We start from the raw sequence: 22568 nt of genomic DNA, 5'->3' as shown, positions 1-22568 counted from the left end.
CATTTGATCTGGTTGTCTTATTTTGACAGTTCATTCTTGTAAGACTTGTGCCTTGGTCGGCTCAGACTTTCAAAAGAAATGGAAGCTTCACACCAAAGGCATTTACATATGGTCAGAACTTTGGTTATGTAAGAATAGATAAAGCATTGCCAGCTATACAAAAGCAAAACTTTTCTTGTATTGTTAGTGACGTGCTTTATGGAAAACTGATGAATTGAAAGCTTTGAAACAATTTTGCACATGTTCTCAAACCAGGTGAATCAATAATTCTGTAGAATCAGCTCAGGAAATAAGATTTCTACCAGGGGAAATTTAATGTTGATGTAGAATGAGAAGATGGGAAATGTGCGAACATCATAATTAGTGTTAAATTTAATTGAAAGAAGGGGAAATTGATATTGGGTGGTAAGGAAATGGCTGAGGCATTGAATGACTATTTTGTGTTGGTCTTCACGGTGAAGGACACGTCTAATATGCAAAAGAATGATGTTATGGACGAAATGGTGAGGACCTCAATAAAATCACTGTCACTAAAGAGATAGTCACGAGCAAATTCGAGGGCCTGAAGTTAGATAAGTCCCCTGGTCCTGATGGGATGTATTCCAGGGTGCTGAAAGAATTGGCGGAATTTATACTAGACGTGTTGGTAATCATTTACCAAAATCCTCTAGACTCTGGGCAGGTCCTGGCGGATTAAAAGACAGCAAATGGCATGCCACTTTTTTAAAAAGGATGTAGCCCAAAGACAGGCAACTATAGGCCAGTTAGCTTAACATCTGTAGTCAGGAAAATGCTTGAAGCTGTCATTAAGGAAGAAATAGCCAAACATTTAGAAAGGAGTGGTTCCATTAGACAGACGCAGCATGGATTCAGAAAATGACAAACTTACTGGAGTTCTTTGAGGACATAATGAGTGCAGTGGATAGAGGGGAACAGGTGGATGTTTTATACTTGGAATCCCAGAAGGCATTCGATAAGGTGCCGCACAAGAAACTTATAAATAAGATACGGATGCATGGAGTTGGAGGTGGTGGATTGGTTAACCAATAGAAGACAGAGAGTTGGTATAAATGGGTGTTTCTCCAGTTGGCAGTCAGTGGTGAGTGGAGTGCTGCAGGGGTTGGTGCTGGACCCGCAGCTGTTTACCATTTACATTGATGATTTGGAAGAGGGGACTGAGTGTAGTGTAGCAAAATTTACTGATGACACTAAACTGAGTGGAAAAGCAAATTGTACAGAGGATGTGGAGAGTCTGCAGAGGGATATAGATAGGTTAAGTGAGTGGGCCAAGGTCTGGCAGATGGAAAACAACATTGGTAAATGTGAGATCATCCACTTTGGAAGGAATAATAGAAGAGCAGATTATTATTTAAATGGTGAAAGGTTGCAGCATACTGTTGTGCAGGTACAACAGGTTATTAAGAAGGCAAATGGAATGTTGGCCTTCATTGCTAGAGAGATTGAATTCAAGAGCAGGGAGGTCATGCTACAACTATACAGGGTACTGGTGAAGCCGCACCTGGAGTACTGTGTGGAGTTCTGGTCTCTATACTTGAGGAAGGATAAACTGGCTTTGCAGGCAGTGGAGAGGAGGTTCACCAGGTTGATTCCAGAGATGAAGGGGTTAACCTATGAGGAGAGATTGAGTCGCCTGGGACTGTACTCACTGGAGTTCAGAAGAATGAGAGGGGATCTTATAGAAACATACAAAACTTTGAAAGGGACAGATAAGATAGAAGTAGGAAAGTTGTTTCTATTGGTAGGTAAGTCTAGAACTAGGGGACATTGCCTCAAGATTCAGGGGAGAAGATTTAGGACAGAGATGAGGAGAAGCTGTTTTTCCCAGAGAGTGGAGAATCTGTGGAATTCTCTGCCCAGGGAAGCAGTTGAAGTTTCTTCACTAAATATATTTAAGATGCAGTTAGATAGATTTTTACATAGTAGGGGAATTAAGGGTTATGGGGAAAAGGCAGGTAGATGGAGCTGAGTTTACGGACAGATCAGCCATGATCGTATTGAATGGCGGGACAGGCTCGATGGCCAGGATGGCCAACTTCTGCTCTTGTTTCTTATGTTGTTAGGGGATATTGGTTCTGTGGATGTTTACTGTGTGCAGCCATAAGAACAGCAATCATCAAAACAAAGTTGTTCACCTTATTCAAGTAATAACAAGTAAGATGAGATCTTTCTCGAAATGTTATACAAATGTTTGTACATTAGTCAGACTACAGTGTGAGTATAGTGCCCTCTTATGGTGATGATTTGAATACAGCACTGAAGGCAGTTCACAAAACTGAGTGGAAAAGCAAATTGTACAGAGGATGTGGAGAGTCTGCAGAGGGATATAGATAGGTTAAGTGAGTGGGCCAAGGTCTGGCAGATGGAATACAACGTTGGTAAATGTGAGATCATCCACTTTGAAAGGAATAATAACGTCAGTGGTATGAAAAAAGTAAATGAGTATATTTGGACTTAAGAGCTTCAGAAGAAAGAAAATGAAGTGATCTTGAGGAACGAAGACAGAACAAGGTTCACACTATTAAAAGACAAAATGAGAGGAAACTTAAATATCAATCACATGAGATTAATTTGAGTAGAACATCAAACAAAGTACAGAATAACTATTTGGTGCTCTGGTTTTGAAAATAAGCTTTCCCTGCCAGGTGAAGCAGTCTGTACTGTATGAGCTACCTCAAATGTAAATATCTTTTAAACTTCACAAGAAACAAAGAACTTCAATGGAACTGAACCAAGGAGAGAAAAAGTAACAATGTCCCTCAGCAGATAGTTCATGCTAGTTGAAAGTGTATGTGATCTCAGGTTCAAACTGAATTAAGGTCATACAGGCAGAATCAAAAACTAAATAGCTTATTAAAATTTCAAATTTAGATTGAGACATGGATTTGTTATCTGAATGTACACTTATCTATGGATAGATGTTCTAGTTTGAGACAGTACCTTCAAGACATGCTCAGAAATAAATGGTTATCTTCCGATTGTACTGCCCAATCATTTCTTTAACAACACACACACAGTGCTGGTGGAACGCAGCAGACCAGGCAACATCTATAAGGAGAAGCACTGTCGACGTTTCGGGCCGAGACCCTTTGTCAGGCCTGCTGTGTTCCACCAGCATTTTGTGTGTGTTGTTTGAATTTCCAGCATCTGCAGATTTCCTCGTGTTTGCTCATTTCTTTAACAAATTGATGGTAGTCATTTTGCAGTTAGTAAATTGTTAATGAATCTTTAGTGTCTTTCAAAAATCTTTAGTTTTTCATTCCAAGCACAAAATATGTGTCCTTCATGCTTGATTTTGAGAAAACTTATGATCTCCTGACTTTTTTTCCCACAATAACTGATTTTTCCCTTTCTATTCTTTCCACCTTTGTAAATGCTATAGGTCACCAATCCATGGACGGGGCCTTTTCTGTAAGCGAAACATTGATGCAGGTGAGATGGTCATCGAATATTCGGGTACTGTCATTCGATCTGTCCTCACAGACAAACGAGAGAAATATTATGACAGCAAGGTGAGTTTCTAGTGCAGGTTTACAGTAGTATATAACCACTGCTCTGGGGATAGCCATCGTGGGAATCATTGTTGTTTCTCCACTATTTAATGAATCCTTTCTGAAACAGTAGTATATGTATGGCATCAGCAACTTACCAGTTTTCTTGTGATGTAAATTAGCTGACCCACTTGGATTATTAATTCATATCACTTCACAATTCATTTTAAAAATGTACTTTTTGTGCATGTATTTTGTCTATTGTACATTCATTACTCATGCTCTTAGATGGGTAGAATATGGAATCTTCAATCTGCTTATGGGACTGGTGAAGCATTCTTCTCTGGAGAGGCTTTTTCAAATGCTATGCATTTCCTACTATTATATAACTGCGTATGTTGTTCCTTCTGAGTATTTGCCACAGCCATGACTTTCCACTTACTGCTTTTACTTATCCAAATTCAAACATTGCCTAAATAATTTCATGAAGAAAGCAATGAAATTCATTCTGCTTTAAAATACTCTGTAAGGTTATTTAAACTTGGGACGATTTGTGTTCAGTTGCAGTAACTAAAAGAATGCTAGGATTCAGTTGGTCGTGGATTGAATTTCAGTCTGAAGAATTCATATCTTAATCAATAGTCTGATAGTCCATCTAATATACTTGAAGTCTTATCTTTGTGTCATCTTAATTGCCGATAATAATTTCTTACGGTAACTACTCTGTTGATACAAACTTCATATTGTGAACTTCCATTAACACCAATATTCTCATGGCTAGGACTTATCCATCAGTTACTGCGTCATGCTTCAAACGTGTTTTGAAATTATTTATAATGATACAGATAGCCCACTCCTGGGTGAGTTATCTCATTCTTTTGTCCCTACCCTGCAAGACTAGGACCCCAGTAGCTGGAGAATTTAGACGCAACTGCCAATAATCAGTCCCCTTTGAGCTCATCACCTGCTGCCTGTTGAAAACCCTTTAAGAATTAGTCAGTTCTTGAATGGCTGTTATTCAGCATCATTCTTGGTAACTAAGCATCACCATCACACTCCAGATGGCACATCACCTAAAATCAGCTTGCATTTTAGTTCCTGCAATTATTGAATAAAAAATAGCTTTAAAGGTGCTTGATTCACTTTCACTTGCTTCTGTAATTTTGGCTGCATTATGGGAATAAAAACAAAACTCTCCACCTTGTGATGTCACTGGGGATGAGGTGGGCAGTGTTCTGACTGGCAGTGGAAGTGTATGTCTTCAACCACGTCAATTGTTCTGTGGTTCTTACTGTAGAATGATAATGCTGGCACACTAATTGAGTGATCAGTGCTGGAGTTGTGAAAACAGTATAATTTGTAATGAGTTCATTCTGCAATTTGTGGAAACACTTCTATCTCATTGGATGTAGCCAAGTGAAAGTTAATCTCTAAAAAGGGATAGGCTGGCTGCAAGTACAACCCAGATAAATTTACCATACAACAAGAAATTCTAATCCATCACCCAACCCAAGGCTGTGGTTAGAGTGGAGTGATAGAATTAATGTTACAAAATTTTTGGAGGTTGACAGGCTCTGATTTCATGTGCTTCGTAGGTTTGGTAGGCTGTGTTTAAACTAGTCACAGAAAACTAGACTGTGGAAAATCTAGCAGCTTAGATTACTTTGAAACAAAGATAAACCAGCACCACGATCTGCAGAAATACATTCTCTCAGTCCCTCGACTCCCCTCATCATCAGGAATTTGCTGTTGAGTTTAGTCAAGGAAATGCATTTGCCATTCAGGCATGTACCTGTTCAGATAATTGACTGAAAGGACGTTTTTTCTCAGAATCTCAGCATGCTCAGTCTTTTCTATGAGTATAGCCTAGTTCTGCTATTATTTTTGTATTGTATTTTATCAGATGATTCTGAATCTGTTTTCTAACATGTTAAATCCCCAGTGTCTATTAAGATTAAAGCAATGCCTGGTGTTTTACTGAAGATACATTGAGCCTCTGATCTTTGATTTTGATCTTTTGTGCTGTTACAATAAACAATGTTATATTTTGCCCATGAATGGGACGAGTTTGACACATTTGCATCAGACCAATTTAGCTTTGGATTTTGCACAAGAGCAAAATCAAACTTGGTCTTGACACTTGGTCATGTACCATGCTGCCAAATTAAGATATCATTCTATAAGTGCTGGCACATTTTGGATAAGGTTGGGAGAAAGCCATTTACTCATAATAACAAACATTAACATTTCCTGCTGTTGTCTTTTATTCATAGGGTATCGGTTGCTACATGTTCCGTATTGATGATTATGAGGTGGTGGATGCAACAATGCATGGAAATGCAGCTCGTTTCATTAACCACTCCTGTGAACCCAACTGCTATTCCCGCGTAATAAATGTGGATGGGCAAAAGCACATTGTTATTTTTGCTGTGCGAAAGATCTACCGAGGTGAAGAGCTGACATATGATTACAAGTTCCCAATTGAAGACGCCAGCAACAAACTTCCGTGTAACTGTGGAGCAAAGAAATGCAGGAAGTTCTTGAACTGATAAAGACTTGTGGGGGACAAAAAACCCTTTTGAGGTGACTGCCGTGATTTAATAGGATTACCTTGGGGAAAATAAAAATTCAGGGATGGATATAGTGGGATACTTGTACTCCAGTGTGCAACAGCATACATTCTTGATAGAGCACAGTTTTAAACACTAGTGGCAAAATACTATTCAAATGTTTTCCAACATACAGGCCTATTTTTAAAAAAAAACACTGCTAAACTGTGTTGGCTGCTGAACTTTTCCAAAACTACACAGCAGGATGTTAAACAGTTACAGCCTATTCCATTCCAAAAAACGTACAGTTCCTTGTTTGAGGCAGCAATCCTGAATAAAATAAAAATTCCAGTCAATTATTGCACCAACACAACAAAATAACACAAAATTAGCAGGCAACTTGAGTTGACTCTCATCTCTGAAAGTCAAAAGTTAAGATCAAATTTGACTAAAAAGTAACCTCTTTAACAGTAATGCACTAGAAAAGGTAGAGGAAATGCAAGGAGAATACAGGTTTAATCTGTGACATGCGGATCCTAACCTGGGAGTAGATTTTTCATTGCAGTTTTAAATTTGGGGAAGTAAAATGATTTCATAAATCCATCATCTAATGATAGCCACTGCTCAACAGAAGAACTACTATAAAAACGAGTGGAATCATAGGAGGATCTGTGCAGCCTTGGCAAAGGTCTCTAGTCCCATGTAATTACTTCAATCTAGCAAATTCACTCCCCTTTCCAGGAGGCAGTTATCTCAGATTTTAAGTTGTGAGGCATTTTTTGGACTCTTGAGTCACTTGGATTGGCAGAAAATAAAAGTAACACTAAAGATTGAAATTCTGCCTATTAGGTTCATTCATTTTTTTTTTCCCCTTCAGTATAATAACTACTGCACTTGCTCTTGGGTGATTTAAAGAATCTAATGGAAGGAAGTTGACTATAGAAAACAAAAACTTTGATCACAAACGAGAAAATCTGCAGATGCTGGAAATCCAGAGCAACACGCACAAAATACTGGAGGAACTCGGCAGGTTAGGCAGCATTGATGGAAGGGAATACTACACTGAATTGTAACACAGGCCTCTTTATAGGTAGTAAAGCATTGCTTGTGTGCTCTCAACTTGTAATCTTAAAAACCCCATGTGTTTTGTACACCTAGTTAGTGTTGATAATTACACTGCCAGTTTAAAATGCATGAGTTTAAAGCAAAAGGCACTATTTCATTATCAGACTCTTAAGCTTTAAATGGTACCCATCTATTAGCAATGGGATAGTTAAATTGTCATCTTGCCTTTCACCTATATATAACCATATAAATTTATGGTTTGAGGTTTGTGTATTGTTATTTTCTGGTCAATGGGAATAACATTCAATCATTTGTATGAAGGTGGAAAAACTACAGGAGGTAGATTAAAAAAGCTTAGTCTGCCCTTCTTAAAATCATGCTTTTAAAATCCAAACTTACCATAAGCGAACAGCATTTAAAATAAAATTCTGGTGTTCAGCAACAAAATCATGTTCATAATTCTAGAAAACACATTTATATTGGCAAATTGGTTGGCATGTCATTGAACATTGACAGAGGGATAAAAGTTTAAACCTAAATTTTTAAATACTTTAACAGTGTATAATCTCCCTGAAGTGAAGAAGCACTGATTTAGGAAGTTGAAAATAAGGATACTGAGGCACTTTGTTATTGTACATTATACTGACAAATGGGTGGTTTGTGCTTATCTGGTGTTTCTTATTTTGCAGTTTTAACCATTTATTTTGATTAAAGGTTCCAGTAAGCTATAGAGGTATGCCTGTGAGAACATAAAGCACCCATTTGTTGGTAATTTAAAATTTAACTTTTCTGCTTTCCCAGTTATGCTTAAACACCACAGAGGAAAAAAAATCCAGTCATTAGATCATACTGAATTATCAACTTGGGGAGGTTGAAGGAAGCAGTCATACTTCCTCAGAAGGCAAATGTTTTTGTGTGAGTTGTGACCAAAAAAAATGACAACTTCCACCATAGCTGACTCCTGGAAAATAGGCAATTTCTTTTGACCAAATGAATGCATCTCAGGTGGGTTTCTGGCAGTGATTTTAAAGACCTTGATCCCCTGTATTTTTGCACTGTGTGCTATTTAGATAAACGCTAAAATGAATGTGTTTGTACTGACTACAATAGTGTTCCATGTTTTTAGATTACAGTTGTTTTCCATGTTTTCCAAAATCCAGATTATAACTATCTAATGTATTCTATTATCCTGATCACAGATGCTTCCTCTGCTGTCTAAGTTTCCCATTGGTTTCAAGAGGGGATTGGCTTATCAGGATGTTGTACCTTATTTAAAGGGGCACAGTCTTTGTTCAAACTTGAAAAATCCCATCGTCACATCTCCCACCCTTCCATTCTGTTTTCCCTCCCAAAAGACAAAGGCTGTGTTCCTTTAAGCAATAATCTACAGCCAACCAAGCTGATGGAAGAAAGATTATCAGAATTTTTTTTTCCTTTAGTAAGGTCTACATTGTCTGGTATTCCTGTTCAGTTACACCTCTGGACAGATATTGGGTATTTTTCTTTTTGTCGTTGCTCAGTTGCTGCTACTATTTAATGACATCTAACTGCCTTTTGGGACCATGTTCCTCGCTGCTACAATATCAGCTTTTACTAGCCTCTACCACAGGAAAGGGTAGGGTTGACCTATGAATGACAATGCACTTCATTAAGTACATGATTGAATCACCAGGGCAGCATACTTAGAGCACAGGAAAGATGCACCTTCTTAGCATGGTGTTAATGTTCAGGTAATGGGGGTTCTACTGGTTGAGTGGGGTGGGGGGGGGGGGAATAGTTCTGTATGCACTGATAGTCATGAAGATGAATATGTGCTGTACTATTGACTGCTGGCTGGATGGATAATGATATCTAGCTGAAAAGATTTTGTTTGTCACTATTTTTAATTAAGTTTCATTGTTGCCAAACAATTACAGGCAAACTCTATGATAGGAAAGAAACCTTGACAAGCAGATAATTTGGTGTATGTAGTTCCTCACTTGTCCCATTTTCTGACTTGTAGGGCACTTCAAAACAGGGGCAAAGATTGTTATTGATATGTTGCTCTTTTTATTTCTTGCTGACTTGTTTCATTTTAGATAATTGAATGAAGCATCAAATTGTAGTCTCAATTATATTAATGAGTGCAATGTCCAGAGATATTGCTAAGTCCTTTTTAAATCCATTGATTTTAACAAGGTATATAAAGTGGTGGTGAAGATGAGTCAGAGTCTTAACATTCTTGAGGCTTGACTTCAACATTCTTCTATCCAAAAATATGTAGTTTCCCTTTCAAAACAGTAGTTTGGTGGCTATGATGTTTCTTGTATGAGCTTTCTACAGTCTTGGTTCATCTTCCCTGATTCTACCCTGAATAAGTGAGAATGCTACATTAAATGGAATAAGTGCACTAGCAAGGAGCAGAATCGTTCTGTTCTCAGAAAATGATAATAAAACTGGCCCAAGACCCTGGAACAGGCCTCTCATGCTCAAGGTATAAGAGGCTTAATAGATTCCCTAAGAGGGAGCGGTTGACTTTCTTGTAAAATGCAATGTTTAGTTTTTGTGTGGTGGATTCCAGGCTCTCGGTTCTGTGGTCTTCCCTTTTCAAACCTAAATCCTCTTTGAGGGCCATTTTGTGAAATGCTGTACTGTGTTCCATTCAGAAGCAGGGTAGTGGTGAATCTTTAAGTTGACTAAAGTTCATTCTCCTTTTTTAAAAAAATACACTTTTGCAATTTAACTGAGGAATACAGAGATTTTCAATAGTACTCTTTGTCCTGTTGGTTCAGAGTGGGATTTTTATAGAGACTATGGGTAATGAGTTAAAACACTGAACAAAAATTAATGTAGTTATTTTTTCCAACTTATCTCTAACCCAACCAGAATTTAAAAAATATATTATTTATTGAAACTCATTGGGATATATAGGAAACTTGAATATAATTGTATTTTTAAAAAAATCAATGAGACTGGGAAAGAGGTAGAAATAAGTATTTAAGAATTAAATAACTGAAATAGCACAGCAAAGTCAGGTGGTGATGCCTGAGTATGTGTACCAAAGTTTTGATTCATAGGAATAAATGAATCATTGGAGTTCTAGTTACTTCTTGTCTGGCCCCCATTTTTGCAACTAGTTCACCACCCTTTTAATTCAGTGTCAAGACATGGAACGGTTGCACAGACAGCTATGGTGTGTGATACAGAGTGAGCGCTACAAAAATTGAGGGGTTTTGCTCTTTCCTCTTCAAAATATTGAACTTGAATATGGAAATAGGCTGCAGCTAGACCAGTGACGTGGAATCTAAAATTACTTTTCAGAATGGGATGGGGAGGGGAGAGCAATCTGATGAGTGGAATTTCTTTGTAGAGAAGTCCTTTGCATTTACTGGCATTATGCCTTTTTAAGTTTTATTGGCTAGGGTTGATCAGTGGTGATCATGCATGGCAAGACAGAAGAGATGACTAGTTGCTAGTTTGCTTTTGTTTACAAATGCCGCTGCTTTTGTTCATCCATGTGACTGGTCAAAGATGGGAATACAACTACCATGCATCCCATTGTGTTGGTTTCCACAGGCAGTTAAACTTTTAAACCATTATAACCTGCACCACACAGTGTATAAATTTCAGTGTTAGGGTTTTTTTTAAGGGATTTATTGACAGCATACCTAAAATTTAATGACTTGCCAATTAACAATTGAAAAATTCTGCATAGTGCATATTTTTTTTAGGATAGTTTATTTAATTTGGAATCATTTTTTGGATGATGTAATCTTACATCTATCTATAGTTTTGGGGTACTGTTGACAAATGGCACACCCCATATACTCTTCACTCCAATTTCTGAACAGAGACACTTGATATAACAACTTGAAGGCAGTTTATCAAATGTGAATGAAGAGCCATTTTAGTCTGTATTTCAAGCTGCCTCTTTTCTGAGGGTGATGATATTAAGGAAGGGTGTTAACTATGTATTCACGAATGCCAGTAGCAGGATTAGCATGCAGTACAAAATATACTTGTAGAGAAAGAGATTCCTTAATGTACCAATACCCTTGTGTATGTGGCAGAACTGGTTACAGGGATACTGAGTGCATTCATTACAGCAGTTATGTGGCTTGATCTTCAGTTTAAACACCAAAGTTTTGAAAAATAACTATTTACACTGCTGTTGTCCTCTTGAACCATTTTGTAAGGATAATTCTCTGTACAGTTAGTATCTGTAGAAAGCTTTTATTTTGGAAATTTTTGCTTCAAGATTGGGGTGTTGTCTCATTTTAAATGGTTTCTACTTGGGTTCTAGAGCATTGAAACCCGGGAACAATTCTATAACTCATTAGCAGTCCACAACATATGGCACTTTTTTTTTGTCTTCTCTTTTTGTTTCATTTCCTTACTGGAGGATTTTACCTTGCAGTACTGCAGCAGGGTTGAAAGTACTAAAAATTTTGTCTCTGTCGTCACCATGGAACAATTTAGGCTCAAACCCTTGAGTGTCAGACAAGGAAGGTGTTGCTTTGTAAACTAATACGGTTTAACTTCCTTTTTCAATCCAACACAGGACACAGCAGTTTTAAGATGAATGTATCTTTTTCTAATGACTGAACGTCTAAATGAATAAAACACCATCACATCATAAAGCTTAATGAAATACATAATCAAATCTGAATAAGTAGGTTAATTTGAAGGGCTGGTTCTCACCTATTCAGCATCCGTTTCAAAGCAAATACAATGTTTACGAAAGTCTGCAGAGATCATGTAGGACCGTTATGTCTTAGCTTAAGAGTACAGAGTTCTGGATTTTAATTCAAAAAAGTTTGGGGGGGGGGGGTGATTGCTTTCAAAGAAAATAATACTTTGGTGATAATTCCCCAAAATTTTAAGATATTTAAACACTATTTCTGTTTTTTTTTGTTTCTCAAATGGATAGCTGACAATGTAGCTACTAGAGGGGAAATACAAATTATAAATTATTTTTGTTTAAGTTAGGGTACACGTTATGTCTGTACAACCCTGTTCCTTGTGACTAGAGTGCTTCTCTTCCCTAATGCCCTCACCGGAACAGAATTATATTTATATGTACATTTTTCCGTTAATGTGAATATATTTTTGCATCTCTTTGAGATGAATACACAAAGACGTGGTAGATGTAAAATGTTCCGGTTCAGAAGAACCTTACTTGAGAAATTTTTATTTTTATTCATGAGGAGGCTAATAGTATCCTTTTTTAATTATTTTTTCATTTTTTTGTTCCTGTACATTGTTATTTTTTACATGGCTCTTGTAAAACATCTTTACTATTGGATTAGTGCATCAGTGTTAAACATTATCATGGTAATGAAGGAATTTTAATTATTAAGTAAAACTGAAAGCTATGCTAAAGAATGAATGTAATATATGTATATAGTTGTAAAAATGTTTCTAAGCATCATTTTCTATGCACTTTTTTATTTAAGTGATAGTTTAATTAATAAACATGTCCAGTTTATCCTTGGAGATACTTTAAATATATTTTGTGTATTTCATGTGGGCTTGCCTTTTATTAAAAATGCCATTCCTTGCTCTTTCTACCCCACATTTCAGAGTTCATTCTGATGTTGCTGGACCCCTCACTGGAATGACTTACCATCAGACCACACACAGGTCATATCAGGATAATATGATTATTGAAGTGTTAGTGAATGATAACCCTATATGGATGGGTGAATTCAAATCTATATTTTGACAGTTCTGTGATGCAGGTTTTGAGTAAAACTGAGTTTGGAGTAGTTCTCACTGTTGCTCCTTTCTGTTTCAATATCCCACCCCTCATTCTTCTCAACTCCAAAGAATGCAATGACATTCATAAAGTTATACAGCACAGAAATGGGCATGCTAACCCACTGTGCCCATGCAGAACATTTTGGCCATTGACACCAATCTCATCAGGACTCCTGATAGGACAATCAACAAGAAGGAAATAAAATGGTAAATAATGAAGAGATGATCTGAATAAATCTTGATGACAATTTGGGTATTCCATGTGCCCAAGCTTCAAAAGGATTGGGCTACTTAAAGCTTATTTAGGGCAAATGGGATAAATTGAACACATCAACAAAACATTGCAGTCAACCAAAGGAGTCAGCCCCTTCCTTTTACTTCTGCTATTTGCAAAAATGAAGGAGGTACTTGTGGCATGGGAATATCCAGGAATGATGGCAGGTAATGTAGTCTTGAAGTCATCCTATCACATTTTCCCAATGAGGGGAGATTAGTTAATTTCAGAGAAAACGTCTGCATTGTCAGCATGTCTGCCTGTTGGGACTGATATTTTGAGCCTGATGGATTGACTTGTATTGTGGAATCAGTCCACTGCTTGTGGGATGAAATAGTCATGATGAGCTAGCCTCATTTTCTGCTGGCCATTTGGTGAATGTCATTAACGTGATTAGTAGTGTGTAAGTAGCAGAGGCCATCAGTTCATAAATCAGCTATGTTTTCAGTTTGATCTTGTATCTAAGGGGATAGATGCAATTTTCATTTAAGGGATTATATCTTGCTCTTAAAGTAACTGTGAAATCTTAACTTTCGTTTAGTTTCATTTTGCAGTAGTGGACTGTGGACAATTTACAATGACCAATTAACCTAACCGATACATATTTGGAATGTGGGAGGAAACCAGAGCAACCAGATGAAAGCTATGCACTCGTGGGAAGGTATACAAACTTCTTACAGTGTCACAATTGAACTCCAAACTTCAATGCCTCATGCCCTAAACAGCTGTAATAGCGTTGCACTAACCGCTATACTACAATGGTGCCCCAATCTCTTGTCCTTCCTCATGTGCAAACCTACCCGTCACTTCCAATAATTAGCCACAGTATTCGGCTTTTGAACCTTTTAACGTGATAAAAAAGCTGCCAATAACTTACACTTGAGTTGCTGACTAAATATTGAGGTGGCTTTATTTATTGTTTGGAGTCTGTTTATCAATGAACTTGCTGCTGATGTGACAATCTACCCTGGCACCCAATTTAAAGGATTACATGGACAAATATATTGTAACATACATTCACGTTTATGGTGATGAACTTCCAAGTGAGAGTTGCATTGAACACATGTAGGATGCTAATGGTGTGACCGTTTTTTTTAAAAAACTTGTGTGTTCCACTACCCTGCTCTTTTGCACAAACTTGTGATTTTACTGCATGTGGTATTTGTGCAATTTCTTTTTGAAGATATTAAATCCCCTGTGGTTTGGGAGAGAGTCTTTTAAACTTGCTGTGCATAAAAGAAAGAACATGATCATTCCGAACAGATAGTTATTTCTCATTTTGTGTACAACAATGTGGCAAAAACCTCCCGCTTTGACAATACCATGTCTTTTAAAAAGACATCAGTTTAGTTATTAAACTATTTGATAATATCAATGATATTAAACTTAAATATCATTGAAGTTATACTCAACAGGGAGTGCTATTTAGTGAATATGCGCTGAAGTAACATTGCAGATGGAAGATAATGTGGGAAGATGTGATGTTGTCCACTTTGGTGCACAATATAGAGGAGTATTTTTGAATAGTGAGAGATTGGTCAGTTATGACGTTCAAAGAGACCTAGGGTGGTTTGTGCACCAGGATGAAATGAAATTAGTCAGAAGCTAAATGGTAAATTAATCTGTGATGAAAGGAGGAAAGTGGTTGCAAATGCTGAAATCTAGAGTGAAAAAGAAAATGGCCGTGTCAAGGGTCTTGATTCAAGACATCAACCATCCCCTTGCATTTACATGTTTTGCTTGACGGAGTTCTTCCAGAAGATTGTATTTGCTTTACGATTAAAAACTTTGACTACAGGAGTAAGCAAGCAATGAATCGTTTCGGGCCTTGGTGAGATTACTTTTTTTAGCGTGTCGCACCAGATAGCTATTCTTGTCTGGTGCGTGGTGTCAGGATTGGTCTCCTTTCAGATTAACCGGATCACGATATGAACGTTCCTGACTCGACCCTCCCCACCCCCCCCCCCATTTTTTTTCGGAGGCCGAGTTGCTAGCTCGACGCTCAACCCGGCACGGGATGGAAAGCATGCTCGGGGGGTGGGGAGGGGGGAGTGGTTCGACTTGGATTCGAGCTCCGGGAACCTTCGCTCCGGAGTCCGGTGCTAATGACTGGTATACAGGCAGTTGTGGTTGTCTTACATCGGAGAGGATATAGCAGTCAGAAAGTGAGTACAGCAACAATTTTCTAGCCTGGTTCCAGGGCTGAATATGTGGAAGGAGCTTGAGGGGCTAAATGCAAGGACATGATTTTCTCTGACTGAGGAGCCTGAGCATAGCTTGAGAATAACGGACACGTCCTGCAGGACTGAAATGAGAAGTTTCATTCAGGGTGATGAACTTTTGGAATTCTCTGGCCTCTGTTCCAGTACAACCTCTGGCATTGGTCATTCAAAAGAACTGGCTCTGAGATCAATCACCAGCAGTAATATTGATGAAAACGCAGAGCAAATCCATAAGCCCTGCTTCTACTTGTGTTCTTATGTCAATGTCTATTTCTTTGTGGATTTTGTGTCATTTTAACACATTTTCTTTCCTCATAGCATTGCCTCTTGCTGAGGTATGGTGACCTTATTTTGCCATTGCTCATGGTTGCTGAGGCCGGAATGATATCTACTGGTGTGGGATATCTCAGCTTTGTCTCATTCAGGGGTCAATATACAATAGGTGCAGGAGTAGGCCATTCGGCCCTTCGAGCCAGCACCGCCATTAACTGTGATCATGGCTGATCATCCATAATCAGTACCCCGTTACTGCCTTCTCCCCATATCCCTTGACTCCGCTATCTTTAAGAGCTCTATCTAATTCTTTCTTGAAAGTATCCAGAGAATTGGCCTCCACTGCCTTCTGAGGCAGAGCATTCCACAGATCCTCAACTCTCTGGGTGAAAAGGTTTTTCCTCAACTCTGTTCTAAATAGCCTACCCCTTATTCTTAAACTGTGGCCTCTGGCTCTGAACTCCCCCAACATCGGGAACATGTTTCCTGTCTCTAGTGTGTCCAATCCCTTAATAATCTTATATGTTTCAATCAGATCCCCTCTCATCCTTCTAAATTCCAGTGTATACAAACCCAGTCACTCCAACCTTTCAACATATGACAGACCCGCCATCCCGGGAATCAACCTCGTGACACTTGGGTCACACTTGGATGGGATTACTGGTCAATGGTAATGAATGAGACCACTGCTTAAATCTCCCCTGTGTCATGCTTTCAGGCTGACTTGTTTTTCACAAGAACGTGCGTGCGGCTTTGTTTGTGGTTGATTCGCTGCGATTTATCGCAATCCATCGGTCAGTGCCCTGAGTCTGGACTTCCGCTCGCAATTCCATTGGCTGGAATTGAATGTGAAGAAAGCCTCTGCAATCCAAAGTCCATTGCACCAACACTCTCCTTTACGTTAACCACAAGACATGAGCAGCCTCAAAGACCAGGCTGTGCTGCAGACCATCTTCAACACCAACAACCCATTTGGCGATGATCTCTGGCTAGAAACAGAGGTCGAACTGACCGATGACGGTGAGTCTATCTCAGTCTCAGAAGGTTAAGTACGAGAGAGGGAGCATTATCAATTTATCTTGTGGGCAGCATCAAATTCATCTGGGATAATCTCAAGGGGTTGGCTGAGACGGCTGGGCTATTGAGAATGGTGTTTGGCAAGGCTATCTCTATAGAACCCCAGCGCTGTACAGTCAGTAGTCTGTTATAAAGCATGCTGAGTCCGCACCCGGGAATGAATGTGTGTCTAGGGGGTCACATTCCCCATTCTTGTCAGGCCACCCTGAACCTCACTGTCAGTCCTCTGACACAGGAAAATACTGTACATAATCCAAACCACTTGTTAGTTGTTCTTTCTCTACCTCCACTTGGATCCCGTGCAGGGATTTCAAACTAGTATCATGTTGTAGGTATTTTGCATATTTGCTTTATTGACCCTATCCATTGTTGTGCTTAGATAGCAGGTTTGATTCGGTGCTGGTGGAACAGGCCAAGGACTTAGAACTCCGTGGAGTATCTCTGGCGGAGTCTGGGAATATTGATGCGGCCGTGGATTTATTTGATCAGGCCATCGCAATTATTCCCGAGCGAGCATCTGCTTACAACAATCGCGCACAGGCTCTCCGACTAAAGGGAGATACGACAGGTAACGCAATTATTGTATAAAACAGGAAATAAATACACAGCTTGGAGGCGAGAAATGACCCGAGTTACTATTGCCTTTTAATCAGCAGAGGGCCTACCAGTTTGTGTGTGTGTGTGCGTATTACAAGATATCTCAGCCAGTGCGTGTGAAGAGTGGATGACTGCTGTAAGGATTGGCTGGCAGCCTTGATAGCCTACATTTGACTTCATAGGCAGACGCTTTGATAAACGGGCCAATGGATGAACAGCTGGGGCAATCGATAAGTAGGATGAAGGTAAGTGGGTTAAGGAAGAAATGGGGTGTTAAGTACAATGATGGATAGATGAGTTATTACATAGCTGGCATCGCGCAGTGTTTACATCTGGCAGCTTGCTATAAATTTGCAAATGTCAGTATTTGTCAAATTATTACTGAGATTTACAGTGATAGCAACAGCCCAGTGACTGGATATTGCAACAAATATGGATTCTTTGTTTAAAATCTGTGCAGATATCCTGGATCATGTGTGCAAACAGGAGTGCATGATGGTTTCACCATGCAGAACAATCAACGGGCGCTGTACAGCCAAGACACTTGTCTTGTACTTCTTGTCCATTAGCTCTAAAATTAAAGATTCTAGATTGTTTAATGCCATTCCCTGTACCCAAGTGTAAGAAGAAGGAAATAATTGTTATTCCAAATCCGATGCAGCACAAAAAAAAACACAATAATCATAAATAAACAAGATAGCTTTTTGGTTGTATGTCCATAAAGTGACGCCAGGCTGTACATCAGGTGACTGATGGGAAATAATAAAGTAATGGTAGTGTTGCTCAGTCTTGTGGAAAGTAACTGTTTTTAGGTTTGGTGGTCCTGGCATAGACACTATGTAGTCTCCTCTGATGGAAGTGGGACAAATAGACTATGAATAGGGTGGATGGGATACTTCATGGTGTTACTGGCCACCTCATGAGGTGTTCAGTTCTGGTCACCTCATTACGGGAAGGATGTGGATACTATGATACTATAGAGAGAGTGCAGAGGAGATTTACAAGGATGTTGCCTGGATTGGGGAGCATACCTTATGAGAATAGGTTGAGTGAACATGGCCTTTTCTCTTTGGAGCAACGGAGGTTGAGAGGTGACCTGATAGAGGTGTATAAGATGATGAGAGGCATTGATCATGTGGATAGTCAGAGGCTTTTCCCCAGGGTTAAAATGGCTAACACATGGGGGCATAGTTTTAAGGTGCTTGGAAGTAGGTACTGAGGGGATGTCAAGGGTAAGTTTTTCACACACAGAATGGTGGGTGCATGGAATGTACTGCCAGCGAAGGTGGTAGAGGCGGATACAATAGGGTTTTTTAAGAGACTCTTAACTAGGTACATGGAGCTTAGAAAAATAGAGGGCTGTGCGCTAGGGAAATTAGGACGCTTCTGGAATAGGTTACATGGTTGGCACAACATTGTGTGCTGAAGGGCCTGTAATATGCTGTAGGTTTCCATGTTTCTATGTTTTCTGGCACCTTTCTGTAGATATGTCTGTGATGGTGGGTAGGCTGGTGCCAGTGATGCACTGGGCAGTTTTGGCTACCCATTGTAGAACCTTCCTGAATGCTGCAGTGTAATTTCCATACCATGCAGTGATGCAGTTTGGTAGGATGCTCTCTACTAGACATCTGTAGAATGACATGAGGATGGGTGTGTAAAGTCCAGCTCTCTTCAACCTCCTCAGAAAGTGAGCTTTCTTGACTGTGTTGGATATTCTTACAATTAACACAGAGCTTTAAAACTGCCAAGAAAAGTGGCAAAAGAATTGAGTCCTGATGTAGGGTCTTGGCCCGAAAAATCGACTGTTCATTTCCCTCTATAAGATGCTGACTGACCTGCTGAGTTCATCCAGCACTTTATGTGAATGTGTGTGTATGTGTTGCAGAAGTGCCTGGGGAGTGATTATCTGTCCAAATATATCCATTGGCTGATGTTCTGTGTATTAATTCATTATGAAGCATTTGACTGACCACTGGATAATTTGTGCTCCAGGGGCTCTGAGTAGCTTGAACAAGGCAGTGGAGCTAAGTGGAGGCAAAGGGTGGACAGCCAGCCAGGCTTTGGTCCAGCGTGGACTTCTCCACAGACTCAACCAACGGGATGCAGAGGCTCTGCAAGACTTCCGACAGGCGGCCGAAATGGGTAATAAGTTCGCTAGGAAGCAAGTGACCCTCATGAACCCCTATGCAGCTCTATGCAACCGCATGCTGGCTGAAATGTTGAACCTCAGAAATCCCAAGCCCTCTCCACCACCATCTCTGTGAGGGGTCGTATTCCATTGGTAGCTGAGATGAGTAAGATTGATGCTTCTCCACATCTGTTAATTTTCTTTAAAATTATTTACATTTTTGGCCCTGTTTATTATAAACTCAGAGCACTACAACACAAAACAGGCCATTTGGTCTATCTAGTCTATGCCAAGCTATTAATCTGCCTAGTCCCATTGACCCACATTTGTACCATAGCCCTCCATATCCCTCCCTTCCATGCATGTATCCAAACTTCCCTTAAATGTTACAATTGAACCCTCACCCACCTCTTCCACTGGCAGCTCGTTTCACACTTGTACTACCCTTTGAGTAATAGAGTTCCGCCTCAGCTTGACCCTTTTACCCTTAACCTATGACCTGTAATTCTAGTCTCATCTGTTGTGAAACAGCCTCCCTCTTTGCTCCTGGATGGATTCATAGTTGCCACTCCTGGGCCTTGAGACTTGATTCTAGTTGGCTCCAACTCTGGACTTGCCCCCTCCTGCCATCTCCCTCTTTTAAACTATTGGGTAACGCCATTGTTTGAGAGGGAGCCATGGTCACCACCAAGCCCAGTTAGGCTCCTTGCCCATCACACTTTACCAGATCCTTTGAGGATTCTGCTGTTGGTTATTAGAGCTTGTGTGATGGAGGCGTGCACCCTTGCTTGCCAAATTATGTAGCAGTTAGCCAAGCCATCTTATTAGTTGTTAATGGACTATAAACAAGGCATGCATTTGCTACTACTAGTTACCCAATTCTGTGGAAAGGCAGTCTCATCCCTTAAACTGGTAACCCCAGACTGTGAGTCTGCAGCTATATGACTAGTTATCAAATTTAGAATGAGGGTCTATCCCTCTACATACACTATTCACCCAAGAAATAGTTACCTTTATTTATAGTTTTAGTATTTGACACCTATCAAGGATGGGGCACCACGGTAGCATACCGGTTAATATGACGTTATTACAGCTCAGGGTGTCAGAGTTCAGAGTTCAATTCTGATGTCATCTGTAAGAAAGTTTGGGTGTTCTTCCTGTGTGCGCGTGTGTTTCCTCTGGATGCTCCAGTTTCCTCCCACAGTCCAAAGACGTACCATTTAGTAGGTTAATTGATCATTGTAAATTGTGATTAGTCTAGTGTTAAATAGGTGGATTGCTGGGCAGCATGACTCGTTGGACTGTGAGGGGCTGTTTCACACAGTATAACTAAATAAATAGAAATAAAATAAATAAAAATATAGCTTCATCTTTTGATTATAAATTTAATATAATTAAGTTCAGCCTTTCTCAACAAAGGGTAAACAAGGAACACCTGGATCGACCTGTTGGGTTTACTCCTGTCAGTGAAAGCTGTGCAGTGGATGTTCCTAATAAAAGGCTTGTAATGCCTCCTTTGTTTAACATCAGCCTGGAACTGATGAGTGCATTTAGCAAGAGGGTGAGTGGCTCAGTAACTACACTCTCAATGCAAAAGATTAGGAACTGGCAGATGTTCAAATGTCAGATCTCCCAACAATTAAAGAAATGAAGTACAAGATCAAATGTGTTTTACTTTGGCCTGACAGCTAAGTGAAATGCAGAGGTATAGGGTGATAAGTTTTGGAGAGTCAGGAGATTGGATTTCAGCTTCTAATGAGGGCAAATTGGACAATTGATTATCTTCCATATTTTCCAAAGACCATTATGCAGAAATGGTGGTGGATGTGTAATAGATATTTTTCTGACACTATCTGTAAAATAAAGTCTGTTTATTCACAATTTTGTCTCATTTCATTGTTCATATTTGGAGGGACTCTGTGGGGATTCACACAGCAAGAGGTTTCCGTGGTAACCTCTTTCACGGGGCACTCTATTGCCAGGAAGGGTATACCACTGATCAATAGGAACAAATAAGTCTGTTTACAGAAGAGGAAGCAATGATGATGAAGTCAAGAGAATACTGAGACAGAGTTCAACATTTCTAACATGACTGATATTTTTGGAACCTATTGTAAAGGTCTGTCCATCAATGCCAAAATATCTCATGGTAACACACTTTGGGGTGTCAAAACATGCAAACAATGAGATATTGTTAGGGAAATTGAAAGGTCTGAAGCAAGATAAATCACCTAGACCAGATGGTTTTCACCCCAGGGTTCTGAAAGAGGTGGCTGAAAAGATTATGGAGGCATTAGTAATAATCTTACAAAAATCAATAGATTCTGGCAGGGTTCTGGAGGACTGGAAAGTTGCAAATGTCACTCCACCCTTCAAGAAGGGAGAGAGGCAGAAGAAAGGAAATTATAGGCCAGTTAATCTGACCTTGGTAGTAGGGAAGATGTTGGAGTCGATTGTTTAGCATGTGGCTTCGGGGTACTTGCAGACACATGATAACATAGGCTGGACTGAAGGGAGAATCTTGTCCTACAAATCTGTTGGATTTCTTTGAGAAAATCAGGATGGACAAAGGAGAGTTGGTTGATGTGTACTTGGATCTTCAGAAGGCCTTTGACAAGGTGTCACACGTGAAGCTGTTTAACTGGTTAAGAGCCCATGGTATTACAGGGAAGACTCTAGCATGGATAAAGCAGTGACTGGTTGGTAGGAGACAAAGAGTGGGAATAAAGGGACCCTTTTATGGTTGGCTGCCGGTGACTAGTGGTGTTCCACAGGAGTCTGTGTTGCGACTGATTCTTTTTTATATTATATGTCAATGATTTGGATGGCAGAGTTGATGACTTTGTGGCCAAGTTTGTGAACGATACTAAGATAGGTGGAGTGGCAGGTAGTGTTGAGGAAGCAGGGAAGTTGCAGAAGGACTTGGACAGCTTGAGAGAAAGGGTAAAGAAATGGCAGATGGAACACAGTATTGGCAAGTGTATGGCCATGCACTTTAGTAGAAGAAATAAAAGTGTAGACTATTTTCTAAATGGAGAGAAAATTCAAATATCTAAGGTGCAAAGGGACTTGGGAGTTCTCACGCAAGATTCCCTAAATGTTAGCTTGCAGGTTGAGTCAGTGGTGAGGAAGGCA

The 22568-nt window shown here is 39.6% G+C and overlaps 2 protein-coding genes across 5 annotated transcripts in view; both read left to right on the top strand.

The window, feature by feature from the left end:
• kmt2a (lysine (K)-specific methyltransferase 2A) overlaps window positions 1-12713 on the top strand; it is a 174986-nt gene extending 162273 nt beyond the window's left edge. For 3 of the 4 annotated variants that reach the window (XM_059956888.1, XM_059956889.1, XM_059956886.1), the window contains 2 exons: window positions 3401-3530; window positions 5783-12627. In XM_059956888.1, coding sequence (XP_059812871.1) covers window positions 3401-3530; window positions 5783-6058 — 406 coding nt within the window. In that variant the 3' untranslated portion in view covers window positions 6059-12627. Of the gene's footprint in view, window positions 1-3400; window positions 3531-5782; window positions 12628-12685 lie in introns of those variants that run through there. The other variant, XM_059956887.1, reaches the window with a different exon arrangement.
• Window positions 12714-16511: 3798 nt separating this feature from the next.
• Window positions 16512-21308, top strand: ttc36 (tetratricopeptide repeat domain 36). Its single transcript, XM_059957306.1, has 3 exons — window positions 16512-16651; window positions 17088-17276; window positions 19298-21308. The coding sequence occupies exons 1-3, from the start codon at window positions 16546-16548 to the stop codon at window positions 19567-19569; spliced, it is 567 nt and encodes a 188-aa protein (XP_059813289.1). The 5' UTR covers window positions 16512-16545; the 3' UTR covers window positions 19570-21308.
• Window positions 21309-22568: the final 1260 nt, after the last annotated feature.

Source organism: Hypanus sabinus, chromosome X2 (genome assembly GCF_030144855.1).
Source record: "Hypanus sabinus isolate sHypSab1 chromosome X2, sHypSab1.hap1, whole genome shotgun sequence".
NCBI lineage: Eukaryota > Metazoa > Chordata > Chondrichthyes > Myliobatiformes > Dasyatidae > Hypanus > Hypanus sabinus.
The sequence above is the reverse complement of the archived record's forward strand: the minus strand, read 5'-3'. Positions and strand labels throughout refer to the sequence as shown.

Bases quoted from the DNA above. Each gene is read 5' to 3' on its own strand.
- ttc36 (XM_059957306.1), top strand. From the start codon at position 16,546: ATGAGCAGCCTCAAAGACCAGGCTGTGCTGCAGACCATCTTCAACACC. The intron at 16,652-17,087 runs GTGAGTCTATCT...TGTTGTGCTTAG, and splicing joins GGTCGAACTGACCGATGACG to ATAGCAGGTTTGATTCGGTG. The intron at 17,277-19,297 runs GTAACGCAATTA...TTTGTGCTCCAG, and splicing joins ACTAAAGGGAGATACGACAG to GGGCTCTGAGTAGCTTGAAC.